Source organism: Cryptococcus neoformans, chromosome 5, assembly GCF_000149245.1.
Source record: "Cryptococcus neoformans var. grubii H99 chromosome 5, complete sequence".
Lineage (NCBI taxonomy): Eukaryota > Fungi > Basidiomycota > Tremellomycetes > Tremellales > Cryptococcaceae > Cryptococcus > Cryptococcus neoformans.
In genome coordinates this window covers 885213-906956 of record NC_026749.1, presented here as the reverse complement: position 1 = coordinate 906956, position 21744 = coordinate 885213, and the positions used below count along the sequence as shown (strand labels likewise).

General features: G+C 49.0%; 11 protein-coding genes; 5 read left to right on the top strand and 6 right to left on the bottom strand.

Annotated features, from left to right (window-relative positions):
- Positions 1-73: 73 nt before the first annotated feature.
- CNAG_01213 (hypothetical protein) lies at positions 74-3506 on the top strand. XM_012194004.1 has 12 exons: positions 74-168; positions 209-448; positions 501-694; positions 753-1084; positions 1137-1639; positions 1695-1898; positions 1958-2139; positions 2202-2597; positions 2661-2799; positions 2862-2935; positions 3006-3224; positions 3277-3506. The coding sequence occupies exons 1-12, from the start codon at positions 111-113 to the stop codon at positions 3370-3372; spliced, it is 2637 nt and encodes an 878-aa protein (XP_012049394.1). The 5' UTR covers positions 74-110; the 3' UTR covers positions 3373-3506.
- On the bottom strand, positions 3412-5484 carry CNAG_01214 (alpha-1,6-mannosyltransferase). Its single transcript, XM_012193630.1, has 5 exons — positions 4740-5484; positions 4202-4639; positions 4019-4114; positions 3878-3952; positions 3412-3804 (listed from the first exon to the last, which is right to left on the bottom strand). Exons 1-5 carry the CDS (start codon positions 5432-5434, stop codon positions 3765-3767), a joined length of 1344 nt encoding a protein of 447 aa, XP_012049020.1. The 5' UTR covers positions 5435-5484; the 3' UTR covers positions 3412-3764.
- Positions 5485-5682: 198 nt separating this feature from the next.
- CNAG_01215 (hypothetical protein) lies at positions 5683-6337 on the bottom strand. XM_012193629.1 has 6 exons: positions 6271-6337; positions 6202-6224; positions 6117-6146; positions 6036-6067; positions 5898-5981; positions 5683-5840 (listed from the first exon to the last, which is right to left on the bottom strand). The coding sequence occupies exons 1-6, from the start codon at positions 6291-6293 to the stop codon at positions 5760-5762; spliced, it is 273 nt and encodes a 90-aa protein (XP_012049019.1). The 5' UTR covers positions 6294-6337; the 3' UTR covers positions 5683-5759.
- Positions 6338-6440: 103 nt separating this feature from the next.
- On the top strand, positions 6441-7827 carry CNAG_01216 (6-phosphogluconolactonase). XM_012194005.1 has 5 exons: positions 6441-6517; positions 6568-6709; positions 6760-7122; positions 7186-7311; positions 7369-7827. The coding sequence occupies exons 1-5, from the start codon at positions 6454-6456 to the stop codon at positions 7556-7558; spliced, it is 885 nt and encodes a 294-aa protein (XP_012049395.1). The 5' UTR covers positions 6441-6453; the 3' UTR covers positions 7559-7827.
- Positions 7828-7883: 56 nt separating this feature from the next.
- CNAG_01217 (protein MPE1) lies at positions 7884-10315 on the top strand. XM_012194006.1 has 5 exons: positions 7884-8250; positions 8340-8712; positions 8788-9502; positions 9572-9691; positions 9755-10315. The coding sequence occupies exons 1-5, from the start codon at positions 8082-8084 to the stop codon at positions 10178-10180; spliced, it is 1803 nt and encodes a 600-aa protein (XP_012049396.1). The 5' UTR covers positions 7884-8081; the 3' UTR covers positions 10181-10315.
- On the bottom strand, positions 10188-15696 carry CNAG_07433 (hypothetical protein). XM_012194257.1 has 8 exons: positions 13453-15696; positions 13289-13400; positions 12675-13232; positions 10919-12622; positions 10843-10866; positions 10731-10789; positions 10537-10645; positions 10188-10471 (listed from the first exon to the last, which is right to left on the bottom strand). Exons 1-8 carry the CDS (start codon positions 15564-15566, stop codon positions 10364-10366), a joined length of 4788 nt encoding a protein of 1595 aa, XP_012049647.1. The 5' UTR covers positions 15567-15696; the 3' UTR covers positions 10188-10363.
- An 88-nt stretch (positions 15697-15784) lies between these two features.
- Positions 15785-16554, top strand: CNAG_01220 (mitochondrial FAD-linked sulfhydryl oxidase ERV1). XM_012194007.1 has 1 exon: positions 15785-16554. Exon 1 carries the CDS (start codon positions 15854-15856, stop codon positions 16499-16501), a length of 648 nt encoding a protein of 215 aa, XP_012049397.1. The 5' UTR covers positions 15785-15853; the 3' UTR covers positions 16502-16554.
- Positions 16498-17714, bottom strand: CNAG_01221 (di-trans,poly-cis-decaprenylcistransferase). XM_012194008.1 has 6 exons: positions 17488-17714; positions 17296-17438; positions 17112-17228; positions 16956-17057; positions 16738-16897; positions 16498-16687 (listed from the first exon to the last, which is right to left on the bottom strand). The coding sequence occupies exons 1-6, from the start codon at positions 17677-17679 to the stop codon at positions 16562-16564; spliced, it is 840 nt and encodes a 279-aa protein (XP_012049398.1). The 5' UTR covers positions 17680-17714; the 3' UTR covers positions 16498-16561.
- A 99-nt stretch (positions 17715-17813) lies between these two features.
- Positions 17814-19747, top strand: CNAG_01222 (hypothetical protein). XM_012194009.1 has 4 exons: positions 17814-18097; positions 18194-18578; positions 18640-19616; positions 19671-19747. The coding sequence occupies exons 1-3, from the start codon at positions 17907-17909 to the stop codon at positions 19156-19158; spliced, it is 1095 nt and encodes a 364-aa protein (XP_012049399.1). The 5' UTR covers positions 17814-17906; the 3' UTR covers positions 19159-19616; positions 19671-19747.
- Positions 19308-21213, bottom strand: CNAG_01223 (hypothetical protein). XM_012194010.1 has 8 exons: positions 20523-21213; positions 20365-20443; positions 20280-20303; positions 20156-20220; positions 20057-20100; positions 19925-20002; positions 19846-19864; positions 19308-19781 (listed from the first exon to the last, which is right to left on the bottom strand). Exons 1-8 carry the CDS (start codon positions 20896-20898, stop codon positions 19723-19725), a joined length of 744 nt encoding a protein of 247 aa, XP_012049400.1. The 5' UTR covers positions 20899-21213; the 3' UTR covers positions 19308-19722.
- A 231-nt stretch (positions 21214-21444) lies between these two features.
- The window catches only part of CNAG_01224 (large subunit ribosomal protein L18-A), a 1535-nt gene continuing 1235 nt past the window's right edge, over positions 21445-21744 (bottom strand). Inside the window, exon 4 of the mRNA XM_012194011.1 lies at positions 21445-21744. This exon is cut by the window's right edge and continues 152 nt beyond it.

The window sequence follows — 21744 nt, the reverse complement described above, 5'->3', positions numbered from 1 at the left end:
GCGCCAATGGGAAAGGGCAAATTTCTGGGCTGATTACGTATTTCCCGGCACAAGGACACCGAAAAGGCGAAGAGCGACGGTGAGCAACTTGTCAACAACAGCACACAGCCATGTCCAGGCAGCTCCTAGCATGGGAGACAGAGGAGCGCAAGCTCCAGTCTGTATACGGTACGTTCCCACAGCATACCCTCACAGCTCACAGACGCAGACGATATCTCCCTCCACCGCATCGTCCCTGCACAACAAACTATCGCCCGCTACCTAAAGAAGCACCCCAAGTCTCAGCCAGCTCTCATCATCAATATGTACATCATGCAGAAAACAGGCGCAGATGAAAGCGACATTCTCCAAGTCTACAAACAAATCCAGACACTCGCGGGACCCAAGAAGGAAATGACAGGCAGAGGCGTATGGTGGTGTACTCTTACCCTCAGGAACATGGGCAGATGTAAGTAGCAGATCCAGTCGGGTGACAGAAACATGAGCTGATGGACCTGTAGTGGACCTTGCCCAGAAAGTGTACCAAGACCTGTACGACCTCCACCCAGAAACATACCAACTCCTTGAACAGGTTTTCTTGCATTCAGCAGCCGCTTGGGATGTGCCAACTATGGTATCGAGCAGCCGGAAGATGTTCAATGTTACCCGTGATCCCAAATGGGCCCGATTGGCCGCTTGGGCTGAATGGGTTCAGGTGCGTCTTTCTGTCTGGATTTCAAAAGCTTGGCTGACGTGACGACGCCGTTTAACAGAAAGCCCCTCAACCTGCGCCTTCCGACCCTTATCCATGTCCAGCACCAGCCAACTCTCTGAAGATCGCCCAAGTGCTTCTTTCTACAACAGGCAATACATGCGGAACTTCGGACATCTTTTGGCTTCGTGCACAGATCCTTTTATCCAGTAACCAGCCTGGCGATTTGTTAAAGCTGGCCAGACAGGAGGCACAGGAGGGAAGTTTGGCGAGGCTGTGGTGGAGGATGGAGGCTGTGAAGGCTGCCTTGGTAAGATGTGGAAAAGAAGGGCAGAAGGAGTGGGAGGCAGAAAGGCAATGGGTCGCGGAGATGTTGCAAAAAGATGACGGATCGTATGTGCTCTCCGATAGCCTATGGCCCATAAAATCTTACACCACTACACAGACAGCGCAACTATGCTTTCTACCAATATCTGTTGTTGACTACTCAAAATTCCACCGATCCTGATTCAGTGCGAGGCACTGTTGCTCTACTCAAGTCTCTGGCCGAGCAGATCGGTGAGAAGGAACGTGCGCCCCAACTTGCCCAGCTGGAATTCGATAGGATTCTTCATCACACAAAAATCGCGTCCGAGACGGATATCCCTTCCCATCTGATGGATGACGAGGAATGGCTGGACAAAGTTGAACAGTACTGGAACCGCTGGGGCTCGAAGGGATCGATCATTACAGAGTTAATAGCGATTTCACGGGAGAACGAGAAGCGGAAGACGATTGTCGAGAACTTTCTGAAAGCTCGTGCTGCTCAGCAGCACCATGATGAAACCTCCTTCAAAGAAGTGTCAAATGCTTGCATCATTCTCCTCATGGAGAAGGACGCGGAATGGATGCCAACAGACGAAGATATTGAAAAGTACTGGAGATTGTATCTCGAAGGTCTCCAATATGGTAAGTAGACATGTTCTCGTGTATCTTCATACACTCATTAAAGGCTTGGATGCAGGGAGAAATCTTGCGAAGACCGACGTCCAATCATCTGATCCCATTGGTTTGCTCACAGTCAACCTGTTACTTATCATGTGGCACTCTTCGCCTAAGAACATGGTACCATTGTATAAATCCATCATTTGTTTGGAGAAAATTTGTCGAGAAAGTCCCATATGTATGCACGCGCACTACCTTTTAATCCGTTTGTACAGGTTAATCGGTAAGTCTAACACAATCTAACACAATCTCTTCACAGCGATGTGCTGAATATTCTTGTAGGCGCTGCATCCCTTATAGGCCCGCATCTGACCACACTCGGCCTCTCTGAAATTCAACTCGATAATCTTTTGCATATCACTGTGGAACGTGGAGCCATTGAAGCCTTGGTGGCCAAGAACGATGACATCTGGTCAAGTCACGCCAATAAAGCCCTTAATATGTACCAGCGTACAGCCTCTGACGTAAGTCCTTGTCCCTCTGTAGATTGACCACGCAACAGGGGCTAACGACACGGACTGCCTAGTTCCCCGAGTACGTTAAAGAATGCCTCGGCAATGAAACCTATTCCAAAATCGCATCTGTCAGGCATCTCGCCTCCTCTCTCCGTGACTCTCTTTCCTCCCATGTCCTTGCGATTGAGCAAGCCCGCCTTCATGCCTTCAATTCCCCACTTGTGCCTTTTCCTCTCCAATTGACCAGACGTTTACAGAAATCGTTGAAGGCGGAAATGATTGATTTGAGGAACTGGGATCTCATTCAAGAGATTGGCGGTAAACGGAAACTGACCAAGGATATTACGCAACTAGGTGATGAGAGGCCAATAAAAGACAACTGGGTGAAGGCTATGGGACGATTTTGGCTGGCTGTTGGCGAGTTTATCAAAAGTGGAGAGGTTTTAGATTTGGAGCTCAAAGGTTTGGTTCGTATTTTTATTTCTGCTCCCAAGGCATCAATCAAAGTCACATGCTGATGCTTGGCTTAGGAGGCTTTATTAGATCACGAGCAAGCCTTGGTCAAATATGGATCTAGTGTGCTCAAGGCTGCATCCAAGGCATTAAAGCCCTCAACTGAGGTTGCCGAATCTGAAGAACCAGAAAAATCACTCCAAGGCATATTCTGTGGTAAGTGATGGACATTGGGTGTGTTGAATAGATGAAATGACTCACCGACCGACATGTGGTAGAAAATATTCGCATATGTTGTGGTGACCACACCTCTCGATGGTCATTGATACAGTCGTATATCTCTCTTGCTCAAGTATGTGACTTTTTTTTTTTTTTTGGTATTTAGAACCGTCGCGGGGATTTGGCTAATACAGCCGAAAAAGCTCATCAAGATCATTGATCTGGTTCTCTCACGCGTTACGGAAGCTGCTAAGCCTGTCAAGGGCAAAAAGAAACCGATCCAACTTTCAGCTTTCATTGACGATCTTAGGAACGAAATACAGGATTTGAAGAATACTGGTATTGCGGAGTTGAACAAGCGACTGGATGCTGTTCAAGAAGAGGATGAGATCAGGTGGGATTGTCTAAGCAACTTGTTCGGCGTAAGTTGTTTCATGTCGATGTGTAACCGCCATGATGGCTGATATGGGGTAGGAGGATGTTTATCTCCAGGATGTTTTTGAGAATCTAATGAATGCTCGCAAGGCATCTTTGGACAATCTTAAACCATTACTCTCTATCAAAAAGTAACAGGCGTTATGCCTGATAGAAGTTAAATACAGCTTAACATGCAACTTGACGTAATGTCAAATCAGGTCCTTACGGACGACGTGTACAGTATTCCCGTGGACTGCGGTGCAGAACTGTTATGAAAAATCGAGTTGTAAACTGGTTTTCTGGCGAATTGATGATCATTTGTGATATCTCCGTGCGAGTGAGGCATACAGACATGGCTAACTACACTATACTCTAATAGGATATGCTCAATAATGATGCTATGTATGATGGCAGGTAGACCGTTTACAACAAAAAAAGATGCTCAACTTTGCTACTCTTTACACGCACTGCAAACTCTACAGCAAGACAAACTCAAAAGGCCACAAATAATGTTGACTTTTTTTGCCCTATCCTTTCCAAAGCTTTTATTTATTATCCGTTTTGCCTTTCCATCTCCCGAAAAATCTATTGATTGTGATAATTTCAAGTCCAGTCAGCTTTGGTCCCCTGTGACTGATCATTCCAAGCTTTCACTCACCCGTGCCATACCACTCTATGATTTCCCTGAAACCCTTCTGAAGCATCAGCTCTGAAAGAATGAACGGGCATGATGCTGTTTTATTTCAACGCTATCAGTAGGTTGATCGTTATTACAAGGACGGGGGGGACCTCAACGTACATCACATCTCCGATTTGTAATGGGTCCTTGAGACCTGATGCCTGAGTTGGATGAAATCCGTAACGAACGAGCAGGTATCGGAAAACAGCATCGGTGCTAGGGGGGGGGGACGATAATGCGTTATCAGCTCGAATGGTATGTTTGATGGGTTGACAAAACGGAAACGGTGGAGAGAAAACTTACAATACACCAGGACCTGACCAGTCCAAGATGTTCACATCTTCCTTTCTGACCTCTTCATTGTTTGATCCCATCTGCCTTATTTCTTGCGACTTTCTGAGGGCCATTCCGATCACGTCCAACAGGACGGGATGTCCTCTGTTGGCCATGATTGTCCACTGGACGATCTGGATACTCCTTGCGAAAGATTGTTCTCTCCAGTTTGCTCCGGTGGACAATGCATCGGATTCAATGGCAACAACCAAAGAGGGTTTAGAAGTTGAAGGGGTTGAAGCAAGTGATTGGGAGGGATCTTGAATGATGGATATCAGTTGCGGGATGGCTGTAAGGAGCGGATCGACTGGAGCGATGGTGGGATTACGGGCCCACTGGGCGATGGGAAGGACACTGGCTGTATCTGTATCGGTGTAGATGCCACCGTTGAGCAAGAGTACAAGGTACCTGCAGGTAGTATAGCAGAAAGCGAAATCAGCCAGTCATCTTTTACGGGAGCTTGCCTTTTACAGAGAGCTTTTCACCTGGGAATGGTGCTGCAACCCACCTGAATAAATCCGCACGGACCACCCCATAGTCTTCCTTGAGTGCCAATAACTCTTCTTGCGCTCTACTTTTCTTAATCCCCGTAGCACCCAAACTATTTTCCAGCCAGGTATCAATCTCCTCATCTCCCACAAACATGGTGGTCCAGTCCGGGTTTTGGGTGATCCAGGATTGAAACTGCTCAGGGAGCTGTTGAGGTTCCAAAAGATCGGTGGTGTAAATGAGATTAGGAATAGCCGTTTCACTCTCTTGCTCTCTGGGTAAGAGGGATGTATATGAAAGAGCGGTTTGGAGGGTAGGATGATCCGCATTATTAGATCCTTGAGGCCCGAGAAACTCTTGCCAGGTATTTTTCAAGTAATCAGCATAGCTTTGCAGAGTCCAATTTCCTCCAAGGTCTATTCCAAGATCCCTTTTTGCGCCAATGGCATCGAAAAGTCTACTTGACTCAGCGACATGTCTAGCGCCAGCATCAAGAACGTTCTGGATTGAGATGGTATTTCCTTTGGAGCCCGTTGCAGAATAGCCGGTCGGTGTTCGCTCGCCCCTGACAAGTGCCGTAGGTATGAAATTGAGAATAGATGGAGAGCTGGAGCTGGTGAAAAGGGAGAAGAGAGAGGATAATGCGAATATGATGAAAAGAAGGGCGAGGATCAGGGGGAGGAGGCGGGGATGCGGGAGAGTGGCGAGCGGCATGGATGGCGGTTCTGCTGCAGTTGGAAGAGGAGAGGAATGGTGGACATGAATGCATGTAGCTGCGATACATTTTCCGTTTACTATTTATAGTTTTATACATTTTCAAAAACTCTTTTGCTGTAAGGGCTAAATAAATCTAGAAGGAGACGACCAAGGTGCACAGTAGTAGCAGCCGTCGCAGTGCAGCTGCGCAGGCAATCGAAACGACGACGCAAAGAAAGAGATTGCGATATCCTATTTACCGCGGCGCTGCCTTGCTACGCAAATAGATGCATACACTGGAGTACGGGTATTATACACAAATGAAAATACGCTGCAGCGATTATCAATGCCTATCAGGGAAAAGAGGTTTACGCTTGGTATTGAGCTGGTCACCCCAGACGACCTGGTCCTTCTCGCCAGCTTCCTGCAGGACACAGTACCGTCAGGCAGCCCTTGGTTACGATGGACCTGGCCAACTCACTTCTAACCGCTCTTTCATCGTCTGACTCCCTTCTCGGTGGCGGACGATTTGGTCCATCTTGTTCTTTAATTCCGGAGAGAGTTGCTGTATGCCATTCTTTCAGTTTCCGGTTTGGATATGCAGTGTCGCAGCACTCACGCTGTACAGCTCCTTTTCGCTAGGGACAGTTTCTGCAACCACGAGTAAGACTAAATCGGCGTCAAGACAGACTGATCATACTTGACTGGAGCCATACACCGGCCCCGATGACTGTAGCAGGGAGGTGAGCGTGGGGCCTGTCAGGATGTGCAACGCCGGTCCTCACTGAGAGAAGAATAGACTGTGAACCTGTGGCGGGGTCAGCGCAGGGTGTGTGAGCTGGAGAGCGACGTACTTTGCCCAGCGGACTGCAGCCATTGTGTGTGGTGAATGAGGAAGAGGGTAGCGCGCGTGAATTTTCGAGTGCGGGTGGAAGTCCCCCAGTGCCGAGCGGCACCGCCCCCGCTGCCCGCCACCCATTACGTGCGTTTCCCATATCCTCACTCTGCACTCCACTCCCCCACCCCCCCACGCCACAATGCCCCCCCAGCCACCAGCCCCCCCCGTCTTCTACAGCTTCCCGGACACTGAAGTCCTCGTCGGTGCGTCCCGCCTCCGCTGCACTCCCCCCCTCCCCCGCTGACCCCCGCAGACTCCCTCGCCAACTTCGTCGTCAAGGCCCAACGGGATGCCGTCGATAAGCGCGGAAAATTCACAATCGCCCTCTCCCGTGGATCCCTTGCCGCCAACCTGAGGGGATTGGTCGGACAGCAAAACGTACAGTGGGACAAGTGGTGCGTATCGTTTCCGCGTCGACGGGATGCCCTGCGCTGACCAGCCACAGGGAGGTCTTCTTTGTCGATGAGGCCGCCGTCCCGCTTGAGGACGAAGATTCCAACTACCGTTCAAACTACCTTTCGTTCCTCTCCCATGTGCCCATTCCTAGGGATCAGATCCACACCATCGATATCACCCAGCTCGACGACCTCGAGGAGTTGGCAGACCAGTACGAGAAGCAGCTTGTCAACCACTTTGCTGCCTCAAACGCCGCGAGATACCCTACCTTTGACCTGATGCTGTTGGGTATAGGCCCAGACGGCGAGACGGCGAGTCTATTCCCGGGGCATGAAATCCTCACGGAGAAAGACGCGTGGGTCAGCTTCATCGATGACGCGCCGCGAGGGCCCGCAAGGAGAATCACTATGACGTGAGTGTCCGCTGTATCGACATGTAGTTGCGACGGACAAGCTCGCTGACTGACTTTGCCTAGTTTCCCCGTCTTGAATCACTGCTATAGGGCTGTCTTTGTGGCTACCGGCAAGGAAAAGACCGAGATGCTGCATACCATCCTTGATCAGCCTGAAGCTGGACTTCCTTGCTCACGCGTCCGACCTGCGTAAGTGAATGTCTTCTTACGACTCACAAACTCGAGTCCTGACATGTCACAACGTAGCTCTCCTGGTCTCGTATTTTGGTTTGCTGACGCAGAAGCCGCATCTGCAACTCAGTACCCTCCGACCACTTTCCGATGGATCGACAACGAGAAGGAAGCCCAGGAGGCAGTTGATGCAGCAAAGCGCAGGGCTGCCAGGAAATTGGCAGAGGCCGACAGTGAGGCAGAAGTACTTAAGACAGGTGTATAGAGTAGTGCATGCTCACAAGAGCAAGGATTCGTTTTCATTACTTTTACTTGGTCAGCGGAGATTCTGTCTCAGTTGTGTGCCATGCTTCTGACGAATCTGTACATAACTGGCCTCTAATTTTTTTTTCATCAAAGGTCGGGCGAGATAGGGTGGATCTTGGTAGACAACATTAGTTTGATCTTGATATGATATAGCAAAAGGTGTGGAATGTGTATAGTATATGCATTTGCAGTCAATTACTGGTGCATGAATAATTTGCTTCCGTTGATACGTCTTTAATAGCCGTCCCATCTCATCTCCTCATTCTTTCACCCACTTTTTCATCTTTGTAATCGCCTTTTCTGTCTCGAGACGCTCTCCGCCCTCCACACCATCTGCAACACAACCCTCGCTCTCCTTTATATGCAATCGTAGTTTTCTCACATCACCCAGACCTCGACATCGAATTCCCTCTTACTATCGCCACCTTTGATTCTTACATTCCATCTCTCAAAATTAACACCATTCTCATCGATCCTTCACCATGTCGACAGTATTCTATCGCTGGGGTGCTGGTCGAGATGAGTCTCGTGTGACTTTCGACGGCACTCACATCTCCGTATTTGATCTGAAGAGGGAGATTATCTTAAACAATAAGATGGGCAACGGCAAAGATTTCGATCTCAGCATCTACGACAATGTCACTGGAGAGGGTATGTAGTGCTTTCTTTTTTCTTTTTTTCTTATTTTTTTTTGGCAAGCGATCCATAATATAACTAACAACCTGATGTTATCGTTATAGAACTCAAAGATGATAATCAACAAATTCCTCGATCGTCCTCACTCGTAGCTCGCCGTCTCCCCCCATCTTTAGGAAAAGGTCGTGGTTCCGCTGCAGATTATATTGCCGGTACGACCGCAGCCGAAGCTCTTACAGGCGATCACCGTGTAGAATCCCACGCGCGTCAAGCCATGCTCGACAAGAATCTGACAAAAGGTATTAGAAGTGCCGGAGGCACATATGGTAGTCTAAGCAAGAGATTTGATGGAAAGGAGGAGAAGCCCGCGGAAAAGGTCCAAGTGTCCACGGGTGATAAGGATGAAGATGCCAGGATTCAAGCGATCTTGGCGCAAGGTGCGGAGACTTGGGAACAGATGCAGGAAGACATGTCAGCGTAGGTTTTACAATCCCTGTCCCATTCCATAGAGCGAGCTGTTTGGTGCTAACCTCAAACTTTTGCTTTTATCAGCGGCTATCGAGCACCAGCAGCAAGAGCTGCACGGGCAAACAAGCCTTCTGGGTCAGCAGTTGCCGGTGCCAGTCAAAAGTACGATTTTAGCCTTGGGCCCGAAAAGGAACCACCGGTCGGCTATATCTGTTATCGTTGTGGCCAGAAAGGGCACTGGATTCAAAATTGTCCCGAAAACGATGACCCTGCTGCCGCCGAGCGTAAGCGTTTCGTCCGAGTCACCGGTATTCCCAGAAGTTTCCTCAAGACTGTAGAGACACCTGTCGGAGCCGAAGGTTCGTCTGGTGGTGCTATGCTTACAGCCGATGGTGGATTTGTCAAGGCTGTACCAGATCAAAGGCAATGGCAAAAGCAAGCAGCGGTCAAGCCTCGCGCCCTGACTGGCGCGGACGTGAGAGATCAAGAACCCCTGGAGGCAGACTTGACTTGTCCTTTATGTAAAAAATTGGTTTGGGAGGCTGTCAGGACACCTTGCTGCAATATCGCTTTCTGCGAGGAGTGTGTCCAGACATATCTGGTGGATCATGATTTCGAGTGCCCACATTGCGAAAGCAAAGTTCCAAGTCTGGATAGACTGAAACCGGATGAAGACTTGCGCAAAAGATCTAGAAACTATGTGGACCACGAATTACAGAAAAATAAGGAAGCAAAGGGCGACGACGATGCGGATGCAGATGTCAAGGAGGAAGCTGAAAATGATAAAAACGCCGGTGATGTACGTTCATTTATTCATCCTGTATACTATACGTGTTCATCTTTCCCCTGACCATTTGCTGCCACATAGTCCGAAGAGGGTTCTCTAACACCTAAAGAGCAAAATAAGAATCAAATCCTAGGCGCTGACGGTCAGCCACTCAATTCAGACTTGCTCGATCCTCATATGATCCAAAACTATCTCTTTGGAGTAAGATTTTCTGTCTGTCTGCTTTTTGTCGTTCATTGTGCTAAATATCTTTCTCCATTACAGGCTAAGAAAATGCTTCTCAACCCAGATCTCAACCCTGCCGCCCGAGCATTGTTGACAACACAGATGCAGACTCTGCAAGCGAACTTGCTTCAAATGCAGATGATGGCTATGATGAACGGCATGGGCATGGGTGTCGGTTTACCGTTAATGGGAGGGCAAAATAATGTTGGAGGCGGTCAGACTGGAATAGGGCTGAATGGAGCGATAGATAACAATGTGGCCATGCGAGGGAGACCAGGGTTCAGAGGGGGTTTCAGAGGTAGAGGGATGGCCACTGGACAAGGATTTCAAAGAGGTTCTCTAGGACCTGCCGCCGTTCAAGGTGGCATGGGTATGGGAATGATGAACAGGCCAAATGTGCCTGCTAAGAGAGGAGCAGATGTAGAGATGGGAGGAGATGCGAAGCAGGCCAGAAATGGAGTATAAAAGATCATTGCCCGGATCATTGTTATAGATGCATCATTTCGCATGCAACATGCCTAGCCAGTGTACAACAATTAATTAAATTGTGATATATTGCGATATGGATGAATGAAATGATTTATATACACTGTCTTTCAAGCTATGCGAGATAAAATGGGGACGGATCTAAATAGGACACAGGGATTCTCAAATCTCGCTGCTTGGCTCACCGAAATAAGATCTTCTAAGGTGATTCCAGTATTGACAGGCTCCAACGTAGTCCGTCAGTGGAATATGTCTATTCTGAAAATGAAGCTGTGGAAACAGTCAGAATCGTGATATTCCGAATTTTGGCTGCTCTCTAGATGGTACAGACTCACATGCAGGTAGTCCTTGACCTCATATGACAATTTTGCACGGCACATTATGATCCCATAGCTGTCCAGCCAGTGCTTTAAGTACCCGGCCTTGTTATATGCCGGTATCGGACTAATAACGGCATTACCGTTAGAGTGTAAAATTTTGGTAGAGATAAAGTAAAAAAAAAAAAAAAAAAAAAAAAAAAAAAACCTACCCTTTTTGATGAACCCATCGATTCCAACAACAAGCTAAGAATCGTCGTTTATGAGAAAGCTGTTCAAATTCACATTAGTACGTCGATGAAAAAACACGATCTGGAATTTTACATGATGCTGTATCCAAATCAAGGACTGTCCATCAAAGGCTACGTCAGTCACAGTCAACGATACTAAGACAACTCACCTCTTGATGTCTAATCAGATGTCGGACTTGCCCTCCATCCCATACTTTATCCAGTTCACCCATAAAGTCTACCAAAGTTCCCGGCTCTAAAGAGGAGCTCCATTCGGTCCACTGATTCACACGTTTACCCATGTAAGGGCCAGCATGGCCAGTCTTGGTGAAAGGGCGTAGGTGTTCAATAGCCGGCGGGGTATCACGAAGTTGAGAATGAGAATGACCCGAAATGTTTGTTGGTGATTGGCGAGAATGGGCAGACATAGATGTCTCCGGCTTAACCAGTATTGTGACATTGTGATCATCGCTTGAATCATCGAAATGAGAAGCACGCTCGCCATTTATGAAAGTTAAAGTGACCTTTGCATCTGTAGACTTCGAGTCAGAGACCGGCTCTGACGTACCAGCCAGACTAATGGTGCCCTCCTGTAGAGGAACTTTTTCATTTCTTGTGGAGGATGAAAGGATTGGTTCCAGCGATTGTCCAGGAATCATGGACCCCGACAAGATGCAAGGTTCTTGGAAGTCGGCATGGCTTGCAGACATATAAGGAGAAGGAGCGGGCATTTGCCAGACCGACGCCGTTATGGGACCTATAGAGGGCGATTCTGTCCGTCCATATCTCGGAACATCGTTTTCAGAGTCAGATAAGAGCCGAACATCTTCCAGCTCTGGCGTGAACAGTTGACGAAGTGAGTGGTCATCCAGCTGTTGGCAAGACGGTGATCGAAAGCCGGATTTTTCAAGAGCTGAAAACCTATGAGCAATGGCTAACTGACTTTGACAAGGTCCCGGGGACATAGGCTGACCATTCACTTGCGACATAAAGGCGTCTCCTGGAGTCCCAAGACATTGATCTTCGGTATTTGTACAAGCTGACTGCAGAGATGTCGAAGCAGCAGGCCTTCCCTCACTTGATTCAACCATGGAAAGATTTGCACTTGTCTTCAGAACAGATGCAAGACTGGGAGGCTCATAAACTAGGGAAGCCTTCTGGGAGCTAGTCGAAGAAGAGATCGCGCCATTTGACTGATGCGTAGGTCGAGGAGATAATGGGGCGGAGGGTAAGCTGGACAAGGGGCAAGCGGTAGAATCGGACGATTCAGCACTGGTACAGTTGCCAGCAGCTGGAGGTAACGGAGAGCCAACCCGGAGAGCATCAAAGCTGGAGAGGGCAGTTTCTGCTAATGGAATCGGGAAGGAAGTAATTTTCTCAATTTGGGCATCTTGAGTCCCTAAAGCCGGCGGCGGCGATTGTGCAAGATTGGCAGATAATGAAGGCGACCTTGTAACGGTAGAGCTTTTCCTCAACGGTTCAGATGACGATCCGGATACTTGAGAGGAGGGTAGTTGACCAGGGATCGCCAAAGTGGTCGGTTGAGCGGGCTTAGTAAACTCACTGGAAGATGCAATATCGTCGGTATATGATGCCGTGTATGTTACCTCGCCCAATGTTCCATGATCGCTGCTTCGCGTAATTTCCAGATTGTTGGACTCTGACGCCAGAGGGGGCAGATGGCTCTCAAAGGAAACTGATGAATCTTGACCCGAGGGAATCTGCTGCAAGGTACCTGGTAGATATGAAGGCATTCCACCGGTATGCGTAGAGATTTGTCCCGTTTGATCCATTAAATCACCCGCAATACTCGAGAGAACTTGAGAAGCATCATGGCGCTTCGCGGAAATGATGCAGTCTGGCAGTGTTATAACCTATAGGTCTCATCAGATCATCGCACTGCGTACAGGGGATCAGTTGGCTTACCATCTCCACCCCGGTACCACTAATTAGCACCGCGCACTCATATTTATGATAGTGCTTGATGTGCACTGTTAGCTCACTCATGTCGTTAAGATCCCCGACATCCTCTTCTAGCCCGCACAACCCACATTTCCAGCCATCCACTATCTTTTTTTGTGTCACATTGCCGTTTACGTCCTTGAAGATGTAAAATAGACTTAGAATGCGTGGCCTTCGAGGAATGACACGATTTGATAATGGTTCAAGGGGGAAGGCTGCAGGATCAAGGCTGATATTTGACTCCAATGCTAGGTTAAAGCAAAGAGCTCCGTTCCGGTCTCTCATGTGAGCAATATCGGCAATAGGAAGAAGCAATCCGTCTGGAGATGTTATCGATACAGGTGATGAGATGTAAGCACCTTGCGGATCTTGTCCGACGTAAAGATCGACATGGAATCGCAGCTGGAGATGAGTGGATCTATTCACCCTCAGAAATGTTCCATCTAAAATGAGAGGTAGAGGGGTTTGGTAAACCGTCATGTCGCGAAGAGGGAGAGTGACATCGTGGAGAGGTTTTGGATCCTAAAGAGGGTCAGCGAAGGACAGAAATGAGATTGCAAAGGCGAAAAGTCACTAACCGATTCCCACGAAACTCTGATCCTAGCGCGATCCAACCCAACCAGCAAACCAGACCCTCCGTCGACAGGAACAATCCTGCTGATGATGATATTGATTAGGCGACCTTGTCTCCTACAGTAAGTCAGCTCGCCGTAAACCAGTTATGACGTAGTCGGTAACTTACATGGTCTTCAACTGACTTTCCCGTGCCACTAGATCCCGCTTCAACGTTCCGAACCCGACATTGCGCATATCCAAAGTCATTTCGCCTTTTTTGATCCTCATGCGTAACTCTCTAGCTTGACCTTCTTTTAGTCGTTGTTGGAATTTGACAGATGACGGTTTATCAGGGAACTCATTTGATGCTAAACCAGATAAACCCATACGAACGTTCCGAAGTAAAAACGGTTTCCTAGCCGTTACAGAATGATGTCGTGATATATATCCTGTGGTAAAAGGAGGTCGAGATTGATTGTTCAGCAGCCTGCGAGAAAAAATAGATAGCCTGGATTGACGCGCAAAGCCTGGAAGTAGCAGATGGATATCACTGTGAACTTCGGGTGCCCGATGAGAGAATGCGGAACCCGGCGACAGATTCATGGGATTCAACGTCGGTACATCAAATGATGGCAAAAGATCGGGAGAAATGGGAAGTTGAGAAGGGATGTCGTTTGTAGACGCCTGCTCATGAACTGCTTGAGGGACAGTGAGAACGGCTGTCGGGACAGAAATAAGAGCAGACGATGCTACAAGTAATTGCGTGGGTGCCTCCATATCGAGATTCGATGGTTGCGATCCCGAGACCAAGAGCGGCTGATGAGTGTCCGGTTGCGAGGGTTCTTCGATTTGCTTCGAAACCACCTCTACTACATCAGCCGACCTATTTCTACCCGCCATCGAGGCCTCCGCGGCATTGGAGTCGATGGCAAACAAATGCACTTGGCTATTATCCCTTGGCGAAATAGATCCTTTTTTGTCCCCAGTTGCACCCGTCTGTAGAATCGACTGCAACCGAGCCACGTCTAGGGTAGAATTGCCGGGAGTACTTTTTAAGGTGTCCTCAGCATTGGTCCGTAAACCCAGCGTGTGATGCCGAAGTACATGCAGATTCCCTGCTTGCTCAGAGCCAACCATGCCCGCTGAAGGACGCGATGCAGACTCTGAAGTATCCAAAGCAAAATGGGGCGAATGTGGGCGGCTTTTGGCAAAACGTTCGCTAGATGCCAAAGGCGCCAAATCTGACTTACCGGGGTGTGGGTTGAACATCTGCCCGGCATTGATTTGTGTTCCAGTAGGCGGCGGCAGCTCTCTTACTTCCCTCACAGACGACGACCCTTCCTGGATAGGTGTAATTAGCCGACTTTCGGCATGTTGAGTACTTGACGGAGAAACTTGGCAAGCCGATCCGTTGACCAAGTTACCCTCCTTTTCCTTAACACTCCCAGCCCTCAGGTATATGGCCTCGATCTCCTCCTCATCAGTCTCTTCTCCATCATCAGACGCTAGGCTTCCCGTATGACATCCAGTCTGATCCGGAAACTCGTAAGCATCACCATCCTCTCGGCCTCTATCATCTGTACCCTCGTCACTTGCATCGGAGCTGTCAAAAACTGAGCTATCATCATCGCTGTCCAGCACTGTCAGATCGATAGCCAAATCCGAAGCTTTCTTCCTGGCTGCCTTCTTCTGAGGGCCGGCTAAACCTACATTCCGAGACATGTTATCGCTGCTCATGACACTCGGAAGTATTGACGGTATGGAAGACGTTCTGATGTCGATGCGATGACGTTTAGGGCAGGGCAGAAGAGCGGTATCAGCCATGCGTTTGCGATGTTGAAGATCGAGGCGGTATGCTTTCTCAGTAAGGGACGACGTCAGCTCCCTTGACAATTCAGGTTTGTCAAACGAGGCCGAAGAGGCATCGTCGGCAGATGAAGAGTTGGTATACTGCGGTTGAGACGCCGAAAGCCTTGATCCGGAGGTAATCCTGCCCCGAGACGGTGTCCTTCCAGCAAGCCGCAAAGGATTTGAGCCCTCTAGTTCCGACTCATCCTCTTCGCTCTCGACCTTGGGCTCGTCGGTGCCGGAATGCCAATTGGATGCTCTCTTTCGAGCAGCTTTGAAACCGCGGATAGAAGTCCAATTGCCAGGAGGTGAGGAGCAGATGTTCATAACATGACGCCTTGAGGGCAAATAGGCGACTGCCGAGCTAGGGACTGGGAGCTGCATGGAGAGCGAGGGCGAGCAGGGAGAGACAGGGAGGATTGAGGAGCGTTGCTCTACGGATTGGGGGAGCATTGACAGCGCGTGGGCATCCTTATCTGTAAGTGAGAGGAAGGAAGGAGCGAAGAAAGAATGCCCGAGGTGTTTTGATGGTTTATAGTATCGATTAGTACAAATTATCTGGTTTGTTTGGGCCCGAAAGTACCAAAAAGCCCCCCGCGACCCATCGGTTAACGATTATGTGTAATCATCTATTAATCACCGTTTGCAGGTCCGCCTGTTCTTATAAATCTATACGTAGTATTCGTTACCAAACAATATCTAGCCGTCCGTTTTTAATTCATCTTCTTCCATTGCCACCGATGACGACAGACATCCCCACGCAACCCCCTAAAACCACTAAAGAAACACACCCCAATTTACCTCCAGGCCTCATCATCGGCCCTGATGGCAAACCATGTAAAGTCTGCAACTCGTGGCAAGATTGGGCCAAGATCAAAGTCAAGAAGAAGGCTGTCAATGGTGGAGAGGATGCAGAGAAGAAAAATGTTTCTGGGTCCGGGGCAGCAGTCGGTATGGCGGGATTCGCCAGCATGCTGTCTGGTGCAGACGCCTCAAAAGCTCAGTCTACCAACGAACCGTTAGACCGAACGCCCGACCGGTCAAATTGTCCACCTGACACCGCAGCTCTTGGGCGCTCTACATGGACTTTTCTCCATACTACCGCTGCTTATTATCCAATCAACGCACCCCCACAAACGCAATCCAGTATGCTTAATCTTCTCTCTTCATTGTCTTTGCTTTATCCCTGCTCGTGGTGCGCTACGGACTTCCAAAAGGATATGCGTCGACATCCGCCCGACGTCAGTGGGAGAGAGAGTTTGATGAAATGGCTCTGCGAGAGGCATAACGAGGTCAATGAAAAATTGGGGAAAGAGAAATTTGGATGCGATATCAAAAATTTGGATGTGAGATGGAAAGACGGGCCGGAAGATGGTAGTTGTGATTAATTTGGTTATAGAATCTTTAGATCGTAAGATGCATCACACAATACCACTCGACACTCGCGTCTAACACCAACCAACTTTTCGCATCCATGCCTTTTGTTGCCAACCAAGAAGAATGGGTAACATATCTGATAATCCAAACTCTGGCCAGTAAGTTTTGACAAAGTGCAACTGAGTATCGTCCGAAGCCTACGGGTACTGAGTCAGCACCTGTCCATATTTCTCTGAAAAGAACTCGCCTGCCACATCATGAAATCACTTAATCTTTTGACATCTGATGTTCTGACGAGTATATCAAGTTTTTCGGGCTCTTCGGGATTGACAAACAGACTCTTGTCCACAGTGTTGATTGCTTTAGATACTCCCAGGGAATCGAACACATCCTTAGCAGTGATATCACTTTAAGCGCTATTAGCTCCCTCGTCAATCGATCACTGAACAGCCAGGTTTTATTTACCTCGGGGCAAGCTCTCCCTCATATGCTCGCTGAACACTTTCCTTCATCGCTGTGGTGATCTCATCCCGAGAAGCGTACGGACAGCAGACATTCAATACACCGCTACAGAGCAACGTATCAGCTGTAGACTCCCATAACGAAAAAAGAAAGGCTCACTTTTTGTTATCCTGGGTCATAGCCTCCATGTCACGGACGGCTTGCAGCACATCTGGTGGCAGCAGGTCAAGTTGGCCTATAAAGCGTATCTTGACACCATACTCTTCCAGCAGGTTTCTTACATGGATGAACCGCGTTATCATTGGCTCTATACAGAAAAGGCTGCAGACTAAGACATGCGCACCCATGTTCACACAGCTCTGCAAGACGCTCTTTGGCGAGATTCATCAAAGCACCGACTTCCTTTTCTGACCTGCTGAAGTTGTCTATGGCAAAGGCGTATATCGACACTGCTCTTATCCTCAATCGTAGGCATATCTCAAGGGTCTTGCATGCACGATTAGTAGGTATGAAGCTGCGGATAGCGGTAGCTCACTCTTTTGAGGGCATTGAAGCCTTCTGCATGGCCGTTCTCTACTTGCTGACCGAGCTCTCTTGCATATCGTCTGTTGCCATCCATGACGAAAGCGACATGGTTTGGGATGGGTCCGAGGGCGAGGAGGAAGAGAAGGAGAGAGGTGGCGATGGAGAAGAGACGGTGTATAAGGGCGGAGGGGAGGGACTGCATGGTGTGATGTAAATCCGTCGTACCGCCTGGACGAGCATCCTTATCATGGCGACTTGCGAACTGCGTAATACGTAATCGGTTGCAGCACATCACAGTAGCCGCGTCACGTGACGTATCGCCGAACTGTCCCGATCCGGCGCGTCCTGGACAAACAACCGCCGTCCGCTCCACCGTACGTATTACGCTTTTCCCAACGTCACTACAATCTTTCATCCCATCTCCACGCAATGATCAGACGAAGGCTCTCCTCAGGCCTCCTCAGGGCCGCAGCCCCCTCCCGCCCATCCCCCGCCGCCCCACCAGCCAGGACCCTCGCGTCCGCTGTCCTCCTCACCTCCCAGACAAACTGGAAGACGGAGACTGTGGTCACTCTCAAGGCTGAGCTGAAGAAACGTGGCCTTTCCCAACAAGGTAACAAGTAAGTACACCAATTGATCCCCTGTGGAAGATTGGCTTGGTATATCTTGCATGTATTGCATCCGTCTGGCTATTATCTAACTTTGCCTGCTTCCAGAGCCACCCTGGTTTCCCGTCTCGAGTCTGCAGAGACCTCGTCTCTTCTGCCGCCTGTCCCTCCAATCCCGTCCTCCGTCCGCTCCATTTCGTCCAGTACCTCATTTTCTCGGTCTGGCAAGTTGTCTGAAGCGCCAAAGGCGTCGGCTTCATCCAAGGATGCGGAGGTTGACCCCAGCGTCGCACCAGGGGTCTCTGTTACTGGCCCCGGACCCCAAGTGATCTCGCAGAGAACCTCGGCTGTGAACCCCGACACAGTTTCTCCAGAACAAGTGACTGTCGCTCCGGGGCTGCCTGAAAGCAAGATTGGCACTGAGGGTGCTGGTGAAACTTTGGATGTGAGGATGCCCAGCGCCAGAGCCGACGAAGAAATCGATCAAGTCATCGTACGTTCTTTTACAATCGCAAAAAGTCAGCGTCGAGCAGCAACTGATGGTACTCCCGTAGCCTCTTATCCCTGATAACTTCTCTGCCCATTCCTACCCGTCTTCTGCATCTACAGACCCCAAGGTGCTTACAGTCGCGTCTGCTTCTACTCACCCCGCAGGCGGACCGGTTCATGCTTCTCATGATCAATCCGATGCCCATTCTCTCGAATTTGCTGCCGAAAAACTCTCCTCTTCGGTTCCCTCACTCGAGTCCATCGCCTCATCAATGCTCTGTGCACCTGTGGCTGCATGGTCTTCCCTAGGCTTGCAGATTCCCAAGGTTGGAGTTCCTCAGGGTGGCTCCAGCGAGTACAAGTATAACAGTCGTGGACTGAATCAGGATGAGAAGAGAGGTGCTTGGATCCTAGCCGGATTGATTGGTGCTGGTCTCCTCTTGGGTGGGCCGAAGAAGGACAAGGCGTCGGCGGCGCATGAAGAATCGCATGCCGAGACTCAAGCCAAACGAGTCGTAGGAGATGCCAAGTGGGCACAAGCTAGTGGTGCTGGCGTCGTGGGACATGGAGCAAGAAAGGATTAGAATTTTCATCGCATTGCCAGCCTTCCCATTTGTTGGTATTGAGATGCAATTAAAAGAAATTGAAAATTAAAGCAGTTCATACATGCAAATTTCCGCTTGCACCTGTCGTTTGTCTAAATGACAATTGCACCTAACCAGGGGGAGTTTTTTTTTCTTTTCCTTTCTTTGTGGCTCCGGACTTTGGAATTGGGATATAATGAAGGCAAGGCATGCCGTTTATAGGCGCTCAAATCCAACCAGGATACAATGTAGATCGGGTGCATACAGCAGCAGGACCCCTACCGCCCTATGTACCGCGTGTATTTACTGGTCGCTGAGCAAACGGTAAGCGCGCGGTTTAATAACGATTCGGTTTACAATTGCGGAGGCTCAACCATAATCTCGACAATTACATGGATGAGGTGAATACTGACTAAAGCAAATGTTCACTCAGTGATACATATCAAACCAATCATGAAGTGAGCATTGAATTCAGCAGAGTGCTCAGCACCAAGCTAATACAGAAAGTCAAGCGCAGTACCGAATGTAATGAAATAGCGACTATTTCGTCATCCGTCACCCCTTTTATGCTGCAACGTTTGAAGCAAAGGCCCCAATGACATTTCCGGGTGGATAATACTCGCCTGCAAGGCAATACTGATCAGACATAGTTCAACCAACAATAATAAATCTCTTGACGCCACTTACAGACAATGTTGACCGAATCCTGCGGGCACCAAATGGATGGCGTTAGTCATGTCCGGGAGTAAGAGGGGCTTACACTCACACCATAGCCGGTGAACACGGTGCCATCGGCACAACTGGTCACAGCACAGCCGATTTGAGTGGTGCTTTTCCACACAACCTTAGTGGACCCTAGCAGTCAGCCAAGCTCTAGAGCGACAGTGAATTTACTCACCTGGGTAAAATGGCTGGCCTGTGGGTTGGACGAATCATAGTCGGCTGCTCATGATGCTTGAGATGATTATTCTAGTTTGAATTTGTGAACGCTACTTACACGCTTCATTTATCCAGCTAGTAAATCCAGTGGTGATGTTATAACCACCGCCTACCCCCGCCGCCCTACCGTTCTTAGTGACCGTTCGTGGATATCATTGTGCCGGTAAAAAAGGAAGACTCACAAGTTTTCTCCATAAGGGCCACCACTTGACACACAACATTAATAGATGAAGACCACCGATTCCGAATGGGAGTTTGAACACTTACGTATGGGCGAACTGGCAAAGGGATGCCGCATCAGACGCGTAGGAAGCCAGAGTATCATTCCAAGTGACAGCGTCCGCATCTACCACCAAGATGAGCATACATACGTAATATACCTTCTAGGCATCTGTCGGTAACATGGACGGATCAAGTGAACTGACCGTAAAGTGCCCTGAATTCGTTGTGCAAATCGAGGAAGGTCTGACTGTCGCTGCTGGCGGACAAGGATGAAGAAGCGGTGGGCGAAATAGCGGCCGACGAGGCTGCAGATGATGCACCTGACGCCTGTACAGTTTCTGAACCCCCTGAAGATCCACTAGCAGAGACGACTGAGCTTGAAGAAACAGGCTGGACATTGGCTAGCACAGCACCTCCCATGCTTTGAACGCTGGTAGGAGAAGCAGTCACATTAGCCATAAGCGCAGTGGTCCCGACGTCAACATCGGGCTTGCGAGTACAGTTTTTACCCGCAGGTAAAGCGGAAGAAGTCGACAAAACGGCCAACAGAAGCGAAAAGGTGCCAACACCAAAGAGCATCTTGTTCTTGTTCGTGGAGATATGAATGGAAATGCTAGAAGGAGTGGACGTGGGGGGAGCAGGGCAGTGGAAAAGAGCGTGAAGGCAGGGCTAAAGAGTGTGAAGGGACTTTCAAGTCCTGAACCGGCAAGGAAGGATGTTCTGAGCAACGAAACGGAGCGACAAGAAGTGAGACACAGGGCACAGGCAAGAAGTTGAGGGGACAAGAGTATATATACCATTCTGTACGGCCCATGCCTGAAAGGACACGGAAGGAGTAAGGGGTTGATTGTGATGACGGCACGCTAGGAGATGATGCGCAATGAGGCACCCAGGGAGGAACGCGTTTTACAAGTGAGGATACGCGACGGGGTAATCGCTTATCTCCGCGCCCTGTTTCAGAGTTCAGGTCTTTTTCACTCTACAGTATATACAATTATCCCTGTCAACCACAGTCCAAAGGCCTGGAAACCAGGTTTGAGCCCCTGATAATATGGAGTTTAAAAACTCAAGACTCCGTCCTCCTTTCACAAAGAACATAATAGTACCATCGACAACCCTGCAATCCAGGCCTTGATATCCTTTACATCCTTTACATTATTTACCTTATGTACATCCCTTCGTCCCACCTACTTGTGCACAAAACAAACAAGGCCCGTGTCAGGGCGAAAGGCATCTTGTCAACCTCACGAGAGCGAACAGCAACTAAGGAATGGATAGCGAAGATAATAGTGAAATGGACGCATGCCCAGATGTAACAAGCGGGCAAGTGTGACTAAAGCAAAAGCAAAGACTTCCCAAGACGGTTAACTATAGCTGGCGAATAAGAACAATAAACAAGTTGCCCAAGACAATAATCGGAATGTG